This window comes from Callithrix jacchus, chromosome 5 (genome assembly GCF_049354715.1).
Source record: "Callithrix jacchus isolate 240 chromosome 5, calJac240_pri, whole genome shotgun sequence".
NCBI classification, from domain to species: Eukaryota; Metazoa; Chordata; class Mammalia; order Primates; family Cebidae; genus Callithrix; species Callithrix jacchus.
Genome location: NC_133506.1, coordinates 163,746,502 through 163,769,144, shown reverse-complemented (window position 1 = coordinate 163,769,144; position 22,643 = coordinate 163,746,502). Strand labels below are relative to the sequence as shown.

At 37.5% G+C, this 22,643-nt stretch overlaps 1 protein-coding gene across 9 annotated transcripts in view; it reads left to right on the top strand.

The window, feature by feature from the left end:
• The window catches only part of TSC22D1 (TSC22 domain family member 1), a 149,466-nt gene that overhangs the window by 25,815 nt on the left and 101,008 nt on the right, over positions 1-22,643 (top strand). The window contains exons 2-4 of one of the 9 annotated variants that reach the window (XR_004743806.3): positions 9,856-10,014; positions 11,181-11,337; positions 12,217-13,991. The exons of 3 other annotated variants lie outside the window; for them this stretch is intronic. Coding sequence is in view for 2 of the 6 variants with exons in the window: in XM_035302595.3 (XP_035158486.1) it covers positions 11,181-11,337; positions 12,217-12,234 (175 nt within the window). In the remaining 4 variants the exon portion in view is untranslated. Of the gene's footprint in view, positions 1-9,855; positions 10,015-11,167; positions 11,338-12,216; positions 13,992-22,643 lie in introns of those variants that run through there. 5 more of the 9 variants (XR_004743805.3, XR_013536244.1, XM_035302595.3 and 2 more) reach the window with 5 other exon arrangements.

Sequence of the window (22,643 nt, the reverse complement as noted above, 5' to 3'; positions counted from 1 at the left end):
CTTCTGTAGTCCCAGCTACTTGGGAGGCTAAGGCACCAGAATTGCTCGAACCTGGGAGGCAGGTTCAATGAGCCAAGATTGCGCCACTGCACTACAGCCTGGGCAACAGAGTGAGACTCAGGCTCCAAAAAAAAAAAAAAAAAAAGTACTAGCTGATTGGGGTTTTTGCTTTTTGTTTTAGTTTTTGAGACGGTCTTGCTCTGCCATCCAGGCTGGAGTACAGTGGTGAAATCTCAGATCACTGCAGCTTCTGCCCCCAGGCTCAAGTGATTCTGCCACCTCAGTTTCCCTGAGTAGGCAGGGCTGCGGTTACATGCCACCATGCCTAATTCTTGTTTTTGTCTTTTGAGATGGGGTCCCGTTCTTTTGCCTAGGCCGAAGTGCGGTGGTGTAGTTACAGCTCACTGCAGCCTCAACTTCCCCAAGCTCAGGTGATCTTCCCACCTCAGCCTCCTGAGCAGCTGAGACTACTGGCTTTTTTTTTTTTGAGACTGGATCTCACTTTGTTACCCAAGCTGGAGTGCAGTGGCAGAGTCATAGCTCATTGCAGCCTCAACCTCCAGGGCTCAAGGGATTCTCCCACCTTCGCCTCCTGAGTAGCTGGGACTACAGATATGTGCCACTACACTTGGCTAATTTTAAATTTTCGTAGAGATGGAGTCTCACTATATTGCCTGAGTAACTCAGATTACAGGCATGTGCCACCGTGCCTGGCTAATTTTTGTATTTTTAATAGAGACAGGTTTCACCATGTTAGTCAGGCTGGTCTCGAACTCCTGACCGCAGGTGATCCACTTGCCCTGGCCTCCCAAAGTGCTGGGAATACAGGTTTGAGCCACCATGCCTGGCTGCTTTATTTCTTAATGGAGCTTACCAAATAAAGAACTTGAGTTCTAGTAGTATTAGCACTTTCAAAGACATAAACTATGATCCGTTGTGGCTTTTATGAAGTTTTACTGATGGCTAATATAATGTTAGCTAATACTTTTAAAATCAAAGCATGTTTTTAAAATTGTTAATTTGGTGGTGGGAAGATGTTCTCTTCTCTTTTCTTTCTTTCTTTTTTTTTCTTGGCATGTATCCTGAATCTTTTCTTAATACCTTTTCATTTTCTTTTTGGCAACATTTTACTTTCCAGTCGTGGATTAATCACTATCAAAACTTTATTCCTAAAATGTTTGGAAAGTGGACATAGCTATGGAAACTGTGAATAGTCAGTAAGGTAATAGGATTCAAATTATTTTTTCCAGGATTTAAATTGAGAATATAATGTTGGACATTTAAAATTTTTCTGGTTTGTAGTCTCATTACTGTATGGAAATCAACTACCTGATGATACTTTACAGACACAGCTAGCTTACTTGCTTGCCTTTCTGAGACAGGGTCTGGCGTGCAGTGGCGTAATCTCAGCTCACTGCAACCTGTGTCTCCTTGGGCCTAAGCCATTTTCCCACTTCAGCCTCCCAAGAAGCTGGGACCACAGGCGTGCACAACCACGCCCTGCTAATTTTTTGTAGAAATAGGATTTCACCCTGTTGCTCAGGCTGGTCTTGAACTCCTGAGCTCAAGAAATTCTCTTGGCTGGGCATGGTAGCTCACACCTGTAATCCCAGCACTTTGGGAGGCTAAGGTGGGCGTATCATGAGTTCAGGAGTTCGAGAGCAGCCTGGTCAACATGGTGAAACAACTGTCTCTACTAAAAATACAAAAATTAGCTGGGTGTGGTGGTGGGTGCCTGTCATCCCAGCTACTCGGGAGGCTGAGGCAGAAGAATTGGGAGGTGGAGTTTGCAGTGAGCTGAGGTCGTGCCATTGTACTCCAGCCTGGGCAATAAGAGCGAAACTCTGTCTCAAAAAGGAAAAAAAAAACCCAAAACAAAAAAACAAGATTATCTTGCCTCAGCCTCCCAATGTGCTGGGATTATAAACCTGAGCCACGGCACCCAGCCCAGGCTTTCTTAATTTCTGACAGTTTGCTGACATGGGGCCCTAAGTTTGAGGATGCCTTCTGAGATTGGTGGATACTACTGATACTTCTTTGTCACTTTAGGCTCAATTGCTGTATAAGTTAAAATACAATAGAGTAGATTAAAGGATTTATTTGTAAGTAGATGTGTTCTGTCGTTTATAAAACGTACCCCACTTTATTGGTAAAGAATTGGAAAGCACCCTGTTTTAGTTAAAACAGACATCTACAGATGTCTAATTATCATATATATGTATGGTTTTTTTTTTTTTTTTTTTGAGATGGAGTCTTGCACTGTCACGCAGGCTGTAGTGCAGTGGTATGATCTCAGCTCACTGCAACCTCTGCCTCCTGGATTCACGTGATTCTCCTGCCTCAGCCTCCCCAGTTGCTGAGATTACAGGCGCACACCACCATACCTGGCTCATTTTTTATATTTTTAGTAGAGAGAGGGTTTCACTATTTTGGCCAGACTGGTCTCGAACTCCTGACATCATGATTCCCCCACCTCGGCCTCCCAAAGTATTGGGATTACAGGCATGAGCCACCGCACCTGGCCATATTTATATTTTTTATTAAACTCAAATTGAGACAAGGCAATGACCTTTTGATCTTATTATATATGGAGGAACTTGAATAGATACATTATAAGTTATCATAGGTAATATTTAAAATATGTTAAAATTCACGTCAGCTACAGCATTCATATACATTACCACTTCTGTAATAAACTAAATACTGTTCTCTGGGTCTTTAGTTGAGCAGAATCAAGCTCTGAATCCAATTTGTTATTGTCAGATTATTATTTTAATCATGATTATAACAAATGGTGATTTAAACTGTTGCTATAATGTTTACATTAAGATAATAAAACTTCTAAATTATGAAATTCTCATACATTTGAAAGACTATATTTGTTATGCAAATTAATTTCTGACAGTTTGCTGACATGGGGCTCTAAGGTTGAGGATGCCTTCTGAGATTGGTGGACGCTGCTGATACTACAGGATGTTTATCTGATAAGTGTCAGGTAAACTAGAAATTCTAGGTAGAAAATCCTTTCTGTCATGGTTTTTGCAGATACTCAAAAGGTGAAAGGAATTTCTGATTATTGTTTTAACATGTTTAGATACAGGCTTTTCAGTTTCAATAGAAACATCTTTTCCTTGCTGATATTAAGTTGTTAAGTTTTGCTACACTTCATTTCGAAGTTTTGCTGTCTTGTCAGTAGAAATGGCAAAACAAGTTAACTTGCTTAACTTAAGCTTAGTTGCTTAACTGTCAATTGGTGTATGTTTAAATGAATTTGAATTTGTTTCAGAATTCTACTTAAAACAGTATGTTTATTCTAGCTTTTATCGTATACTAAGTATTAATTTTTTTATTTGAAATGGAGTCTCACTCTGTCACCCAGGCTGGCGTGCAATGGTGCAGTCTTGAGCACCGCAACCTCCGCCTCCTGGGTTCAAGCAATTCTCCTGCCTCACCTTCCCGAGTAGTTGGGACTCCAGGCTTGTGACCCCATGCCCGACTAATTCATATTGTGCTTGGTTGTCATGTCCCGTTAATGTCCTTCAATCTAGGCCTGCTCTCATTCTTTCTTGGTGTTTTATGACTCTTTTTTTTTTGAGATGGAGTCTTGCACTGAAAAATTCTAGGTAGTTTCTTTGGCCCTCAATCTGTGATAGATGTTTTCTAATGATGAGGTGGAGGTTATGCATTTTTGGCCAGGATACAACAGAAGTGATGGTATGTTCTTACCAGTAGATAAGGAGGTACACGATTATGATCCATCCCATTACTGGTGATGTAATCTTGATCATTTGGTTGAAGAGGTGCCTATTAGGTTTCCAAACTATCAAGTTACTATTTTCCACTTTGTAATAAACAGATGTCTTAGAGGGGATATTTTGAGACTATGTAAATAATCCTATTTCTCATCATAGTTCCATTAGTTTTAGTATCCATTGATGATTCTTGCTTGATCAGAATACTTTACATTTAATTGGTTTTTTTTTTTTTTTGAGACGGAGTTTCGCTCTTGTTACCCAGGCTGGTGTGCAATGGCGCGATCTCGGCTCACCGCAACCTCCGCCTTCTGGGTTCAGGCAGTGCTCCTGCCTCAGCCTCCTGAGTAGCTGCTGCCACCATGCCCAGCTAATTTTTGTATTTTTAGTAGAGACAGGGTTTCACCATGTTGACCAGGATGGTCTCGATCTCTGGACCTCATGATGCGCCCGCCTCGGCCTCCCGAAGTGCTGGGATTACAGGCGGGAGCCACCATGCCCAGCTAATTTTTTGTATTTTTTTTTTTTTTTAGTAGAGACGGGGTTTCACCTCGTTGACTAGGATGGTCTCGATCTCTGGACCTCCTGATGCACCCACCTTGGCCTCCCGAAGTGCTGGGATTACAGGCGGGAGCCACTGCGCCCGGCACATTTAACCCTTTAACATCTTTTTTCGTTTCATTGCTGACTGATGCATCATTTCCTTGCCACAAATGGATAAAGACCTGAAAGGAATTAATGTAAAGGCAGCCTAATCCATAAAACTTAAGTGTTTTTGTTGCTGTGGTCTCTCTCTTACTTTTTAATTTTCTTAGACAGGGTTTCACTCTGTCATCCAGGCTGCAGTGCAGTGGCTCCATCTTGGCTCACTGCAACCTTTTCCTCCTGGGTTCAAGTGATTCTTGTGCTTTAGCCTCCTGAGTAGCTGGGATTACAGACACGCACCATCAGACCCGACTAATTTTGGTTGGTTGTTTTTGAGAGGGAGTTTCGCTCTTGTTGCCGAGGCCGGAGTACAGTGCTGCGATCTTGGCTTACCACAACCACTGCCTCCTGGGTTCAAGCAATTCTTCTGCTTCAGCCTTCCGAGTAGCTGGGATCCATGCCTGGCTAATTTCTTATTTTTAGTAGAGTTGGGGTTTCTCCATATTGGTCAGGCTGGTCTTGAACTCCTGACCTCATGTGATTCACCCACTTTGGCCTCCCAAAGTGCTGGGATTACAGGCGGGAGCCACCATGCCTGGCCTGGTCGTTCATGTTTATCTTTTTCTCAGTGCACTCATATGAATCTAACACAACTCAAGATCCTAGAATGAAAAAATAGAGTAGGAAGATTATCCTTTTTTTTTTTTTAAATACCTTATAGGTACTTCAAAATATGCTGCTGGCCATTATAATAATAAAGTTAAATATTTCATGCTAGCAGGATGAAGACGACACTAGAGAGGCAAACGTAATAGATAATTATGAAAAAGGTATTTGTTAGAGTAATTTAGAGATCTTTCTTAAAATTACTTTTACTAAGGTTTTTTTTTAAATTACATATACTAGCCTTTTTCATTTAAAGGAGTCAGTAGCAAATTTAAGCTTTATTTATTTTGAGATGGAATCTCGCTTGCTGCCCAGGCTGGAGTGCAGTGGTGTGATCTCGGCTCATTGCAACCTCTGCCACCTGGGTTCAAGTGATTCTCCAACCTCAGCCTCCCAAGTAGCTGGGACTACGGGTACGTGCTACCACATCCAGCTAATTTTTGTATTTTTTATAAGAGATGGGGTTTTATCATGTTGGCCAGGCCGGTCTTGAACTTCTGACATCAGGTGATCCTCCTGCCTTGGCCTCCCAAAGTGCTAGGATTTCAGGCATGAGCCACTGTGCCTGTCCACATTTCACCATTTTTGTATTTAGTTTTCTTGACCCTTATCCTTTTTTATAGTTAATATAATTTCTGCAGCTATGTTTCTGTGATTGTCTTTTACCTTTTATTCTGTAGTGGATTAACTGCTCTAACATATATATATTGTAGATCGTTTCTTTTTCATCTGTTTTACTTCCTCTTCTACCTCAGTGGAGCACGAACACATTTGGGTTATCTGTTGCTTGTCTTTTAGCAAATACTTGACATTTATATCTAGTGGAATAACTTGAATACCAGTAACATTTTTGGATGGTATATTTTCCAAAAGGATGAAGAGAAGATATAGTGGAATTTGGTTAGACGGTGAGCTCTAAAAATGCTTTAGTAGTTAAGGTTTTCTGTTTTCATTACAGCTTTCTTCTCTTTTAGGAAATTACTGTCCATAATTAAGCACATATCCTCATAATGGTATTCCGCCCCTTAAGTTCAGACTTTATTCCATTTTTTCCAAGTTAAACATTTATTTATTTAAATTATTTATTTATTTAAGACGGGGTTTCAACGTGTTGGTCAGACTGGTCTTGAACTCCTGACCTCTGGTGATCCACCCGCTTTGGCCTCCAAAGTGCCCAGATTACAGGTGTGAACCACTATGCCTGGCCTCAAATTAAAATTTTTTTAACATACAACTTTGCTCAGAGTCTTTCCTGTTTTTTTTAAAAAAGTATATTCATTTGATCATACACACAAGATTTATGGTTTAGAAATAATCTTTACCTTAGACTCAATACAATACCTTGGTTAACTAATTCTAAAGAACTTGGGTTTTTTCTTTTTTTTTTTTTGCCTTTGTGTTTTGCTTTGAGATAAGAGCTCTCCCTTTTTGAAATTGGATATTCTGGCAGTATCTGGTTTGTTTTCTTACTACTTTTAAATCTCCTAAAAAGAATATTAGAAATCTGTAATCGTTGTTAGGATTTGGTTAACATTGTATCATGTCAGGATAGTATCTTTGAAATTTCTGCTAACTATACTAAAAACTTAATCCTTAGAAGTTGATGATCCCAAAAAGAATGGATCCATGAAAGTTACACCTTTTTTTTTTTTTTCCTTTGAGACAGCAGAGTCTTGCTCTGTCACCCAGGCTGGAGTGCAGCAGCTCAGTATCAGCTCATTGCAAACTTCGCCTCCCAGGCTCAAGTGATTCTCCTGCTTCAGCCTCCTGAGTAGCTGGGAGCACAGGCGAGCGTCACCATGCCCAGCTAATTTTTTGTATTTTTAGTGGGGACAGGGTTTCACCATGTTGACCAGGCTGGTCTTGAACCCCTGACTTTAGGTGATCGGGCTGCCTCAGCCTCACAAAGTGCTGGGATTATGGGCGTGAGCCACGGGGTGCCCAGCCAAGTTAACTTTTGATAAATTTTTTGTTTTCTTTAGGATTAGAAAGTTGAACTTTTTAGTGTCTACTTTAGATATCAGCCACTTGACAAAATTCTCCTTTGTTTCTTTATCAATGGACTTCATTTATTTGTAAAGTGTTTACTAAGTCACCTATTCAGTGTGCCAAGCACACTTCTCTATGGGTTGGAGAGAAAAGACACACTACTTCTGCTAAGGATGTTCTTTCCTTTTCTTCTTATTGCCAGCTGGGACTGTTCCGAATACTTGGAGGAATTTGTGAAAAATGTGTTTTCTTTATAGAAGTGCGTTAGAAACCAGTATGAATGAGTGATAATAGATAGGTAAAGAATAAAAAGATGCTTCCAGTGCATGTAGAATATTGAGGTTAATGAATAACTGATAAATTTATAATCCATTAAGTTCAACTTTAGATCAGTCAGTTGTATAGCACGTGTGAGTAGAAATCAGTCTTTGTAGAAACGTAGTACCTTCTATTTCTTTTTTTTTTTTTGAGACGGAGTTTCGCTCCTGTTACCCAGGCTGGAGTGCAATGGCGCGATCTCGGCCCACCGCAACCCCCGCCTCCTGGGTTCAGGCAATTCTCCTGCCTCAGCCTCCCGAGTAGCTGGGATTACAGGCATGCGCCACCATGCCCAGCTAATTTTTTTTATTTTTAGTAGAGACGGGGTTTCACCATGTTGACCAGGATGGTCTCGATCTCTTGACCTCGTGATCCACCCGCCTCGGCCTCCCAAAGTGCTGGGATTACAGGCTTGAGCCACCGCGCCCGGCAGTACCTTCTATTTCATAGCTGAAATAGGTGTAGCTTTCCCTTATGCTTAGATATTAGAAATGCTTAAAACTAATAAGCTGTATATGCTCATTTAATAATTTAACATTGAGAACAAATATTGCAAATAGCTAATTTGATGTACTTCTCATAAAATTTTTGTAGTGGTATTTGTGTATAAAGTACTGTTTCTGATTTGAATATACATGGATTTTCAGTAAGAATCTTTAAAAATTTTATCATCAACAGAAAACATTCAAATGATTTCATTGCTGTACTGGTAGGTTAATAGACGTATTACAGCCATTTGCTGTAGCAGCGCAGCATTGCTGATTTTGTTAGCTTTGGTTTGAAATGTTTTCTCTAGTGGTTGAAATGTAAGTCTAGCAGTGGAATAAATATTTCCCTCTCTTAAAATATCACAGAGAAGAATGTTGTCCATTAAAATAAAATTAGGTAAGGGCTTTCCTGGATCATTTGTAGGAGGTTCCGTCAATAATATTCTCACAAAGGCTGCTCTTTCTTGTTAAAATAATGACCTCATTTTGAAAGCATCTTTACATTTTTTTATATAAATGATACATTATCAAATTCATTGTTTTCATAAATTATTAACTCTTAAAGCAGGAAAGATACTAGCTCTCCACAGTGATTTCAAAATAATTTCTACTTAGAGAAATCTGTGTATTCGTTTCTGAGTATGACTGTCGAATTAGAATGTTTTGGTACTTCAGGTAAAACAAAGAAGTTACATTCCGAAAGTGTTCTGACTTGGGGGAGGACGGTAAAGATGCATTTTCTCCAGCCAACTCTCATATTTAACTTGCTATGTAACATAACCTAAGGACATTTGGTTTTTTAATCTAAGTTTGTTGTCCTTTTAATCCATATTATACTGTGGTGTGTGTTAAAGATTTGGATGCATTTAATGTAAAGTTCCTGCCGAAGGAGAAATCACCTGGATCAACATTTAATCTGAGCAAGATCTGGTTTCCTGGGAGTTGTTTTTCATTTTCAAAGTGAAGTAGGCCTGTAAACGTAAAGATGACAATTACCAGGTGTATTTCCTACTCAAAATATACTTCTTTCTTTTTGCCTGTATTTTCACTCAGCTCTGTGTTATTCCTGATTAGGATTCAGGCACTGAAGGAAAATTACTGGAAAGCTAACTATTGGAAACTACTGGAAAGGAAATTATAGGAAATTGGGAAAATCATATCTTATTTATAATTTCTGAATAGGTTTTTAACTATTTCAAGTAGTTTACTTAGATTTCATTAATTTAGAAATCTTAGATACTTTTCATGGTTGATATTGAGCCATTACTATATATGGAAATAAGTAATTTGTCAAATAAATTGATTAGAAAAGACTAGAGGATGACTGTTTAATAAATTTTTAAAGCACTTTTGTAGCACCTGTTTGCGCCATATAGGTACAGTGAAAATGTATGTAGATAGTGCCAATGTACTGATTTTAAGCCTTTTTCATCTGTTAAAGAGCCACCCCTTAACAACTCCAGCTGTGGAATGCTTTGTTTAATCTACTTGGGTTTTTTAGACTCTTGAAACTACTTAATTAGATAGCATTTATTGAGATATTCGGTATTCGGATCCTTTTTCTAATTTGTGCTCCTTCTTAACATATACCTCCTTATTGTGATTATACTGTAAAATACTTTTAAAAGTCTACTGATCTAAAAATACAGTCTTTTAAACACTAAAAGGCTTCAGGACTTAAAATCTATTGGAAACTTGAATTGAAAAAATAGCTGCCACTTAGGTGCATAAAGTTATTTATTTGATACCTCTTGTTAGATGGGAGTTTCACCTTCTTTCCAATTTTTTTCTTTTCTTTCATTTAATATTTCGAAATTGCAGATTTGCTGGTTAAATTCATAGGTTTTCTTTACTTAGGCCAAACTGTCTTCATTTTTCATTTGTGCAGAATTGGATATGTCCCTGTGCAGAGGGTTAGCTCATTCTTTTCATCTTTAAGCTTTTAAAAATATGTAGTCTAAATGTTGGTGGGTAATGGAATAACCATTCCTTTTCAGCTTTTGGTACATTTCCAAACTGGCTGGCCAAGCCAGAAGGAAGTGAAGGCATTAAAAACACTAACTTTGGTTGGTTGCTACGTTCTTAGTGCTGAGACTATAACCTTTGTTGGTTGATTGATAGAGAACAAGACAACACAACCCTCGTTCCACTAACAGGTAAGGAACCCTTGTGATAACCAGTTGGTATGAGAGGGAGGTTACTTGATAGCATTTTATAAAAACTTTATCCCAAAATATAACATGTCCCAGAAATAGGATACTGTGACTGACTGTATTCCATAGAACAAGGATACACAGCACCTTTATATTTAGAATAAGATCTGAAATTTAATAGGGATCTATTACTCTGTACCACAAAGCATAATTGATCTGTTTTCCAAAGGCAACACTGTTAAAATTTATCCTGCAGTCCCTGTAACTTTAAATAGTATCTGCCTATCTTCTCTTTTCAGCTTTTCCTTGATCAGATGCTATGTGCTTTGAACTTCCTTCTCTTATTTACCTTACTCCTATAATAAAGCTAACTATTTTCTAGTATCTTTGTCATCATCTATAATTAGAGTATATCTTACTGCTTTAAATAGCCATTAAAGATTATTCCTGGTCCTTCTTGACCCAAAAGAAAATGATTATGCATTTTAAAAATGATTTTGAGTCTGGATTACCTATATCCACTATTCTCCCTTCCCAGTTTTAAAGCTGAGTGCTTGAAGAATAAATCTTTTCAGCGATAGTAGTCATAAGCTTTGATAAAATATAGGCTTAGCTTTGTATTGCTATAATATGGGCCTATAGTGTGATTATTTCTTCAAGTTAAAGAAGACTTGAACACACAGAAGAAATTCAGCTTCTTAGACTTTCCCAAAGTTTAGTAGTAGTCCTGTTAATATGCTTGATTTTTTTTTTTTTTCTGTTTCTACTTTTCAGTCCATCCTCTTTTCTTTGACAGAAGAATTAACTGGGACTCCTCCTTTGATATATCTGAGGTTGAGTGCCTTTTCCCTGTCCCTTAAAGACAACTATGATCTTGTTTCCAGTCATAATATATTATTTTTGATTTGGTCTTCCACTCAAAAGTTGAGCAGTTTATCAGAGTATGTTATGGCTCAGACCAGTACAGGTCCCTTCTTGATAGTTACTGAGGAGTTAATTGTTTGTGATGACAGACTTCTAAAATTCAAATTAAAAAGGCACTGAAGAAGTATGCCCAAAGGTAGCTCCTTTTTATCCTGAGGATAAGCCATTACAAACTCAAATGACCAGAGAATGTAATTTCTTAATAAGAATTTTTTCTTAAATCTATATTCAGCTCTCTATTTCAGTGCTTCTCTCCTACCAGAGGTGAAAGGAGTGATCCTAGAACCACAGATACAGCCAAGACCACGGAGAGCTTTTGACGTCAGGGGTCCACTTTCTCCACTGAACCCTTGGAGACAGAATATCCAGCTTCTGGAGAGAGTGGGAAAGGATAATAAACAAGTGGGTGCTTTCCATTATTTACTTGGGTTAATTTATAGATTGGAGTGTCCTTCCATTGCCCATTTAATTCTATGGTAAACTCCTTGGGTTCATATAAGAACCAGGTGGGACTGCAATCTCTTTGTTTTTCTAAGAATGCCAACTAGTGCTCATTCAAAAATGAGACCCAAAATTTAATTTTCTCTCCAGATAATTAAAGCAGTGGATGATTTGGGGCACATGATTTGATGAATGCCTGTGTAGTCCACAATACTTTGAAAGAAGGAGTATCTACCCATTTTGGCCTTTATGGTATTAGTGGACTTCTGAGTGCTCTTTCCTATTGCAGTAATTTAAAAGGTTCTGTATGTCATCTCTGGGCAAACTGGACATTTGAAATCTAATTCATACAGTCAGATGTCTAGTTATTATCCTACCCTGTTAGTGAGAACTTTTTGGTCTTTTTCCTACCTCAAATGTTAGGACTTCATATGAGATCTTTTAAAAGATGCATTGATAGTACTATTAATGGTTTTACTGTCAAATTTAGGCTTCATTCTAGAATAAAAGATAAATATGAATGGATGTAAGTTTCAGGATACAACATCCCTGAAAGCTATGTTTAATATACTCAAAAGTAGTTTTCTAGCCCCTAGGAATAAATATTTTGTGGTAAAAGAGCCCTTTCCTAGATTTCCCCCATGGCATTAAGATGGTTTTCTCTTAGTTTCTTTGATGCCAAGGGTAGGATTTGATTCTAGGAAGTTCTTATCACCTACAGTGGGTAGAATGTGAACTTGTTACCTTTGACAAGTTTTCATTTTTCCTTGGTGGATTCCTTCTGTGACTCCAGGTATCTTGATAATGGGAGACTGGTTTATTTGTTCTTTAATTGCCCAGATTTCTTTCAACTGGTAAAACATCACACTTCTTCAGCAAAAGGAATTCTTCTAGCAGAGCCTTCATGGATGATATCTGTCACACATGCCAGCACCTGCAGTTTGGAAGGCAGTGGTGAATGGATCCATCAATATGTCTAGAAGACACAAGGATGAGCCAGCCACCTGATCTTGTCATTTATAAACTTTTAAGAATTACTCTGGTTTACTTTTGATCTGAAAATGGAAAGGCTCACATAATGAAATAATATTTTCAGATTGGAATTTTACATGGCCATGAAAATATTTCTTTCTATTCAGAAGACTGAAATAGAGGAAGCTTGAGAGACTCCTTTCTTTTAAAAGCAGCTCTCTGTATCTGTTTCATTTAAAAGATTTGTGGGATTGAAAATCACCTTAATGAAGTAGGCAAACATTTTTTTAAGTAGTAGAGGAATTCCAGAAAACTTAATGAAATGATTTTTTTGTTGCCTGACACTGAAAGTAACTAGTAAATAAAGGGTGAACGTCTTAATTATTCAAAAACTACTTTTAATATTAGGATATACTCTTTTAGCTCATCTTTGTGGGTCTTGAGCCTTATTGTAATTGTTGAATCAAAAAAGTTTCTAGTAGAGAATAGAAGAGACATCTTTTGGGATGGAAGTAGCTTATCTGTCCTCCAAAGTAGTAATACATACCTGTTAAACTTGAGGTATTTTTCCACACTGAAGGCATGCTAAAGTTTGAATGGTACTGTCACAAAACAGTAGTTTACAGAGCAGAGGCACTTAGAGTAAGCCTGTATGTGTGAATGAGTAAGTGCTAAAAATAGTTATTTATCCAGGCTATCAACTAATCGGTTGAAATAGTTATCAGAATGTTTCTGTTTCTCTCTTTCTTTGGTATCTATTAACTGGTCAGTCAAAAGCTATTAAAGAAAATTTTTAAAGTCCCCTTCTACTGCCAGTTTGTTAAATTTGGCACACATTTTAAGAACAGAAATTTTGGAGTTATTAATACGGAAGCAACTGAAATGTTTTAGGAAATCTCAAAAGCTTTAGAAGCCACATTTGCTAAAGTATAATCTGCACTTTAGTCTTTCTTGGCTATCTGTACTTTTTTCTCATTAATTATAAATAAGTTTTTGGAAGTATAATACTTAAAAAGTAAGTTGAAAAAATCAATTTGAATTGAAATTTTCCCAGAGAGCTTTGAATTTCCATAAATGATTACAGTTTTTTACTCCTGATTTGTTTTTAGTAAACGTTAATAAGACAGTTGGTTTATAAACACATATAAATTCAAAAAACCGCTAGGAAGAACTGAAGGAGCTAAAAATGAAATTTGCTTGGAAATTAAGTTAGTTGAATTCTTTGAACCACAGTACAAACCACTTTGTGGCCTGTGAGGTTATAATTTTTGTTTCAGCTTTGAAGGTGAAAAGTGATTTAATCTCTCAGTCTCGTGCTTTGATTGAATTTTAGCTTTGTTCCTTAAAGTATGAAAAAAGAAATGTAAGTGCATTTCTAGTCACCTCATGCCACGACAAGCTATTTATTTAAAAGTGAAACTTTTTGTGTATTATTGTGAACTGATTTGTTTATTTAAACTTTTATTTTGGTGAATTTACCTTTGAGTTTTTTTATATTTCGTGTCACAAAATGAAGTCCTCTATTTTTCAGTGTTTATTTTATGAATATTAATATAAGCTATTTTTTCTAGAATGACTAATTGTGTAATATCTGTATCATGTGATCATTTGAAAACTAATAAATATTTTCTCCATGAAAAAAATGCACTTACTGATAATGGCTTATTTCTGTTTCAGGAGTAGAAAGTGAAAACTGCAACAGTATTTTTAAATGTGTTTTTATTTTATGTGTCTAAGTATTTCTGAGTATATATTCTACCTTTCTGTATGTTGTTACAGTTTTTTTTTTCCAGAAAAAATTTTTTGAACAGTTAAATTACAATGATGTTTTATGGGGGTCACCAGTGAATGTGTAGAATAGGTGATCTGCTTTGTATTTTTTTGCATTTTCCTGATTAGCATCATCTTACCTTTGTTTCCAGAATTGGATTTTTTTAGATGCAATTTTTGTACATCAATTTTGCAAACTATTAAAATTCTCTTGAGTTGATACTGTAAATATCAAGAGTAATTTGGTCAAATCTTTTCAAACTAGAGTGATCAAAATATAACCACTTATAGAATAGCATCCGAAAACAGTTCCTTGACCCAGAAGAATATAATTTGAAAATAACGGTGGTTTAGAGAACTGTGCAATTCATAAGAAATGTTGAAAAATGTTTTGTATTTTAGTGTTTTACTGTCATAACTTGCATAAATAACTGTAGGAGAAATCTTGACCTCATAGTCTCTTGTTTTTAAATCTTATCAAGACAGCATAGAAAAGGGTAATATTAGTTTTAATGACTCTTGTTTTAATGATTCTAGTTTTTATAGCTACATAATTTTACTTAATAGAAGCCACAACCTTCAATTACCTTTTCTATGCAGGATATGCTTCAAAGCAAGAGGATTTCCTTTCGAATTTGAAGGAAAGTTATTAAAGAAGTGGACCCCCAGAATTAAAAATAACATTAAGATGGGTCCTAGGCAAGAAATAAAAATTGAATTAGTGAACAGTTGATGGATTAAAATGTAATAATTTGGCTCCCCAGGGAAATTATGCTCTGGAAAAAATCAAATTTCTAAAAGGCAGTTATGATTTAGAATAGCTACTGTATTGGGGGTAGGGAAAAGGAAGTTGACATGCTTTGCTTTAACCTGGTAAGTTTGGAAACAAAGATTCTGTGGGCAAAATTTTGTTTTTAGAATTAAAGCTTTTAAAAGGTTTACTGACATCGTATATTTTAATGGAAGGTTGTATTTTATTTGAATATAAAAAAAATCTATAAGCTTTGCTATATGTGTAGAAAAGGTAGGGTGGGCATGGGAGTTAAAATACATCCTGCATTGGAAACCTGAAAAAATACTGCAAAGATAATGATGACGTGATGTTTTAAAAATTGAAACATGAAAGACTCTTCTTTACATCATTAGTAACCTTCAAAATAAAAATATTACAGAATGTTGAATTTGGCTTACCATTGTGTTTTCGAGGTATAAGAACATAGGATTATGGTTTAGCCATCACTGACTAGATTAACTGCAGTATAAAAATCTGTTTGGATTGTTCCTGAGTAAGGAAACAAAGGTGGGTTTTTGTTTGTTTTTTTTTTTTTCTTGGTAGCTTCTGTTTTAAAAAAAGTAAACATGACAAGCAGTGTGACTTCAAAGTGCTGACTTATAGCTTATTGTAAATATGTACACAGATCTTTTTTTCTTTTTCTTATTTTTTTGGCCATATTGAACTAGTTGGACAAATGTCAGTGCTTAGATGTTCTAAGCAATTTTTAATGTTTGTCCAGATATTTTTTAAAGGGAATCTTTAAAAAGATTTCATAGTAATTTAGTCCTAAAATGTGAAAGATTTGTTTCAAAATTAAGCACTTAGGTACTCTGGAGTGTTTGTTCCACTAGTATTTACATCTAAGGTAATTAAAATACTGCAGTAAAAATGTTAGTGAACCTTGACGTATTCATCGGAGTTTTCGGGAATTATGAACAAAGGGATCTCTGCTCAAGAGGTAAGGTATGGCATAGGTAGAAAAATACTCAGAATGTGTTTAATGTTTGAATGATGATGTAAACTATAATAGGTATCTTTGGATTTTCAGACAGATGTAGAATTAGGAAAATTTTCTTAAAACTCTCAGAGAAGAGAAATTGTTTATCCACAGATTTGTTTCTGTGTGGCTTTGGAGTACATTCAGAAACACATCCACAGACGTTGTATATATAGGCTCCAGCATTCCAAGGCATCCTCTACCCCTGCTCTCTTAGCATTTATGATTCATATTTAATTTCTCAAGCTGAGCACTATAAAAATATTGTACTTTGAGTGGTAAGTTGAGTACATATTTCATGAGATTATTGCCTGGAATATTTTTGGCAAAATTTTTGCAGTTTTCGGCAAAGCAAAAGGAAAGTACAGTCTCCTTTTGCCTGCTTTTATTAAGTGATATCTAGAACTTACAAAACAGTTGCTTGACTTAGAAATTTTTATTTTGGTTTGAGAAATTAAGGAATTCTGTAAACATTTACTTAACACTGTAACTCAGGGGAGTCTTATACTAAGGATCAAGAAACAATATTGTTGCCTAGTATGTAAAATAATTGATAAAAGAAAGTGATATTCTACGATTCTCTAGGGAATATTAAGTAGGTTCAAAGAGTTAAGTGTTAATACAATAATCATATCTAGAAACAGGAAAATGCAATATTGAATATGGCCAAGATAGGAAAATCGATTAGGACTTTTCCCCTTTGAATTGCTAGTGTAGTTTACTCAATAGAGGGTAATATTGAAAAACACAGTAATCCTTCATCATGTTTTGGAGTTCTTTTTGTAAGAACTGCTAGGAGACATTTTTAGCTTTTTTTTTTTTTTTTTTTTTTAAAGAGACGAGGTCTCAGTATCACCTAGGCTGGAGTGCAGTAGTGCCGTTGTAGTTCACTGCAGCCTGGGAACTCTTAGCCTCACGTGACCCTCTCACCTCAGCCTTCTCTGCTACAGGCGTGAACTGCCACATCTGCCTATTTTTTTTTCCCCTTGAGACAGGGTCTCACTCTGTCGCCCAGGGTGGAATGCAGTGGCTTGATCATGGCTCACTGCAGCCTCGACCTCTCCAGGTTCAGGTGATCCTCCTACCTCAGCCTCTCAAGCAGTTGGGACTATAGGTATACACCCCCATTCCCAGCTAATTTTTGAATGTTTTTACAGAGATCAAATTTGCCATGTTGTCTAGGCTGAGGAGTGATCCTCCTTCCTCAGTCTCCTAAAATGTTGAGATTGCAGGCATGAGCTGCTGAGCCTGGTCTGGCTTTCCTTAAAATAATTTGCTGTTTATTCTACCTTGACTTTTGGTGTAGAAAACATGATAATGTTGATGTGCATCAACATGCCACCATTATCTTTGCTAAGTTTTTTTTGTGAGAGAACTTAGTATTTCATAGCTGATTCTAAGTACATTCAGGATACTCTTATGTTAAGAAGTTGATTCGGAATTTGCTCCCATGCCTTTAAAAAAAATTTTTTTTTATTTGAGATGGAGTCTTACTCTCACCTAAGCTGGAGTGCAATGGTACAATCTCGGCTCACTGCAACCTCTGCCTCCTGGATACAAGTGATTGTTCTGTCACAGCCTCCTGAGTTAGCTGGGATTACAGGCATGGACCACTACACCTGGCTGCTTTTTGTATTTTCAGTAGATATGGGGGTTTTACCATGTTGGCCAGGCTGGTCTTGAACTCCTGACCTCAAGTGAGCCACCGTGCTCAGCCTGCTCCCATGCCATTTTTGCTTGAAAATGACTTTAGAAATTATCCAGCTTAGCACCCTTAGTTACATACATCATTTCTCATACTACACTTTTTAAACAAATGGTAGCACTCAGGCCCCTTCACTACCAGATGTGCCACTTTACTTGTTGCTTCTGCTTGTTAATCCTAGTTTGGGGCAACCGAGCAAGTCTGATCCCTTTCAAATTTGACAGTTTTCAGAATAGTTATTAATTTCCCAGCAATTCCAAGCCCAAGTTTTCTACATATTAAGTATCCCCATATTCTTTTTATTTTATTTTATTTATTTTTTTGAGATGGGAGTTTTGCTTTTGTTACCCAGGCTGGAGTGCAATGGTGCCATCTCGGCTCACCGCAACCTCCGCCTCCTGGGTTCAGGCAATTCTCCTGCCTCAGCCTCCCGAGTAGCTGGGATTACAGGCACGCGCCACCATGCCCAGCTAATTTTTTTTATTTTTAGTAGAGACGGGGTCTCACCATGTTGACCAGGATGGTTTCGATCTCTTGACCTCGTGATCCACCCGCCTCGGCCTCCCAAAGTGCTGGGATTACAGGCTTGAGCCACTGCGCCCGGCCCCCCATATTCTTACCTCTTATTCGTGTACCGTGCTTTTGAGATCCTTAAAAATTTTGTAGATCTCTGAAGGTACTTCAGCTCCTGTTAGTGTGTGACATCAAACCAGCACATTACAGATGTGCTGTGCCTGCGCTGTTATAACACATGGCCTAAGGTTATGTTTTGCCCTGGGACACGCATACCACTGCCCTTAAGTATTTACCCAGTAAGGTACTTGATTATATGCATGTTGAGATTCTCCGAGGCTAATGATATTATAGTGACGTGAAAAAGTATTTTGTTTCTAAAAAATGAGGTTAGGAGTCTGTATATGTGTATTTTGCATAGCTTATAAAAGAAATGGACTCAATGTTATAGCCACAACCTTGGGAAATCGTAGATACAAAAGTACAATCTCCTTTTAAGTTATTTTCGGTTTGCTTTCTTAATTCTGACAGCTATAAATTCTGTATTAAATTACTTGTGTAAATATAAAATGTTTTCAGGTTGTACTTACTAATAAAAGGGCAACGAAGCTTGTTGGAGACACTTGTCATGTGACTGGCATTGAGAAGAAAATAAACTTGTGTTTAGTAACATAATTAAAATTAGTGGAAAAGTGTGGGAAATATACCAAATGGCAGAAAATGGTGAAGAAGTAGTCCTGGAAGTGTGAGAATATGGCCTAAGCTCTAATTCAGGCACAGTCTTGTGTTACACACTGAAATACAGTGCAAACATTCTGTTATAGCAACATTATTTTAGTGTAACAGTGCTTTTCATTACCATTTAAAATATTTATCTTTCCTCCCCCAAATCTTGAACTCCTGGAAGGCATGAGGTGTTTATTTAGTGGCTGCCTGTACATCTAAGGGTATAGGTACCCCTATTTGAGAAACACTGGTTGAGTTAGGATATATTTTGTCTTACCTGAGTTAGAATTTGGGGGAAAATAAGAAAAGAACAAACATTTACATACCCACTCAGTGTACCTTTGCTAGGTGCTTTACATATGTTTACCTAATTTAGTTGTGAGAAAGGTAATAATTTTTTTTCATTTTACACATAAAAATGTTGAAGTTTAGAGGTTTTAAGAACTGGCCAAGGGCATACAGTCAGTGAGCACGGAAACGGCATTCAAAGGCAGGTCTGTTGATCTGTTACACCATTGACCAAGCATTTGCATGTTCTCGGGAGAATTTCATACAGAACCTACCTGGCTGTCTGAATTAAAGGGTTGTTAGTATTTCAAAAGGCTTTAAAAAGAGCAGTTTCACATTTATAGAGTAATTGACGAGTGAGTCTAGAGAGTTCCCATTTACCACCTCCTCCCTCCCAGTTTCCCGTTACAGTCTTGTGTTAGTGTGTTGCATTTGTTACAGCTGATGAACCAGTATTGATAAATTATTTATTGAAGTCCATAGTTTGCATAGGGGTTCATGCTTTGTGGCATGAAGTTCTATGGGTTCTGTCAAATACGTGTCACATATTCACCATTAGCATCATACAGAATAACTGGCCTAGAAATGTCCTTTGCTCCCTTATTTGTGTGACTGCTGGATCATATGGTAAGTCTGAGCTTAGCTTTGCGATACAGAGACTGCCAAAGTGGCTCTACCATTTCACATTACCATCAGCAATGAATGTGATTTCTGTGGCTCCACATTCTCAGCAGCATTTGATTGTAGCCACTCTGATAGGTGTGTAGTGGTGTCTCCCTGTTTTAATTTTGCAATTCCCTAATGATGCATGATGTTGAACACCTCACACACTTAACTTTCCGCTCAGTTTGCTGAGTGTGCTTAAATCATTTGCCCATTTTAAAAATCAGTTTTTCTTTTTTCATCGTTGAGTTTTAAGAGTTCTTGGTATATTTTGGATACCATCCCTTTATCGGGTGGTTGGTAAATGTTTTCTCCCAATCTGTGGCTTGTCTTTTCATTCTCTTAATACTATCTTTTGCAGAGTAAAAGTTGCAATAAAGTCTGCCCTTATCGGGTCATGATTTTTGTGGTGTGTCTAAAAATTTAAGGCCGCCTAGACTTTCCCATGTTCGACATTATACAGAGGCTTTTTTTTTTTTTTTAAGTTTGTGGGTTACCTTTAGATCTATGACCTGTTCTGAGTTAGTGTTTGTGAAAGGGGTGAGATTTGTGTTTACATTGATTTTTGGGGGGATGAGGGGACGTGTGATGTCCAGTTGTTCCAACACCATTTGTTGAAGGAAAGGTCAGTTGACTATATGTGGTTGTATATGTGGGCTCTTTATTCCATTTTGCTTTTCCCTATACCTATGAAGCCAGAATTTTGACTGGGATTGCACTGAATCTAGAGATCAAGTTGGGAAGAATTGACATCTTAGCATTATTGAGTATTCCTGTCTATAAACATGGAATATCTCCATTTTTTTCAGATGTTTGATTTTTGATTAGCATTTTTTAGCTTTTCCTTATATGAGCTCCTATTTTGTTAGATTTATACCAAAGTGTTTACTTTCTTGGTGTTAATGTAAATGGTGCTGTGTTTTACATTTCAAATTCCAGTTGTTCATTGCTGGTGTATGGGAAGGCAACTGACTTTTGTATATTAACCTTACATCCTTCGACCTTGCTGTGGTTGTTAGTTGCAGGATTTTTTTCCTTGATTCCTAGGGATCGTCAGCATACACAATCACATCATCTGCAAACAAGTTTCATTTGTTCCTTTTCAAACGGCGTAACTTTCCTTCTCTGCTTAATGCACTAGCTAGGACTTCCCAGTATAATGTTGGATTGGGGTCGTGAGAGGAGACAGCCTTGTCTTGTTTCCAGTATCCTTTTTCACCAATAAGAAAGATATTTCTCAATGGTAAGTGAGATGTTCACTGTAGGTTTTTTGATACTCTGTCAGGTTGAGGGAGTTTCCCTCTCTTCCTAGTTTGCTCAGTTTTTGTGAATGGATGTTGGATTTTTGTCAATGTTTTTTCTGTATTTATTGATATGATCATATGATTTTTCTTTAGCCTATTTATGTAGTGGATTATATAAAGTGACTTGAATGTCAAACCGGCCTTGTATACATGGGAGTTTCGCTCTTGTTACCCAGGCTGGAGTGCAATGGCGCGATCTCGGCTCACTGCAACCTCCGCCTCCTGGGTTCAGGCAATTCTCCTGCCTCAGCCTCCTGAGCTGGGATTACAGGCACGTGCCACCATGCCCAGGTAATTTTTTTCTATTTTTAGTAGAGACGGGGTTTTACCATGTTGTTGACCAGGATGGTCTCTATCTCTTGACCTCGTGATCCACCCACCTCGGCCTCCCAAAGTGCTGGGATTACAGGCTTGAGCCACCGCGCCCGGCTGGTGTAGAATTCTTTTTACACATTGTTCGATTTGATTTGTGAGTATTTTGTCAAGAATTTTTGCATCAATGTTAATGAGAGATTGGTCTGTAATTTTCCTTTCTACTACTGTCTTTGTCTAGTTTTGTTACAAAGGCAATGCTGACCTCAGAGAACGAGCTAGAAATTGTTTACTGTTTCTGCTTTCTTTTTTGACACAGAGTTTCACTCTGTCACCAGACTGGAGTGCAGTGGCTCGATCTTGGCTCACCACAACCTCTCCCTTCTGGGTTCAGGCAGTTCTCCTGCCTCAGCCTCCCGAGTAGCTGGGACTACAGGCATGTGCCACCATGCCTGGCGAATTTTTGTATTTTTAGTAGAGATGGGGTTTCACCATGTGGCCAGGATGGTCTTGATCTCCTGCCTTGGCCTCCCAAAGCGCTGGGATTATAGGCGTGAGCCACTGCACCCAGCCCTGCTTCTGCTTTCTCAAGAGATGATAGAGAATCAAGATCATATCCGGAGATACTTGGTAGAACTCTATTAATGATTGATTCAATTTCTTGAATAGATACGGGCCTATTCAGTTCATCTGTTTCTTCTCACGTGAGTTTTGGCGGTTTGCATTATGCAGGGAATTTACCCGTTTCATCTAACTTAAGTTTATGGAGACAGAACTGCTCATAACACTTCTCGTTCTTTTAATGCACATCGGATCAGTAGTCATGGCACCCCTTTGATTTGTGGTGTTACTTTTTGGTGTCTTATTGGCTAGCCTGGCCCTAAGCTTGTCAGTTTTACTGATCACATAACTAGAATTTGGTTTTGTTGACTTTCCTATATTACCGTGTTTTCAGTTTCATTGATTTCTAATCTTGAAAAATCTTTCATGATTTTTTTCCTTCCGTTTGCTTTAGATTTATATCGCTCTTGTGTCTCAGTTTTCCTAGATTATTGGTTTTCAGTCTTCTTTTATATGTATCCAGTGTTACAGATTTCCCTCTAGCAATGTTTCTGCTGTATTCCAAAAATTTTTATGAATTCTTTATTTTCATTTAGTTTGAAACAAAACAGTTTTTTAGGCTGCTTCTATTTAGAAGCGTGTTTCTAAATTTCTAGGTATTTTGTGGGTTTGCAATTATCC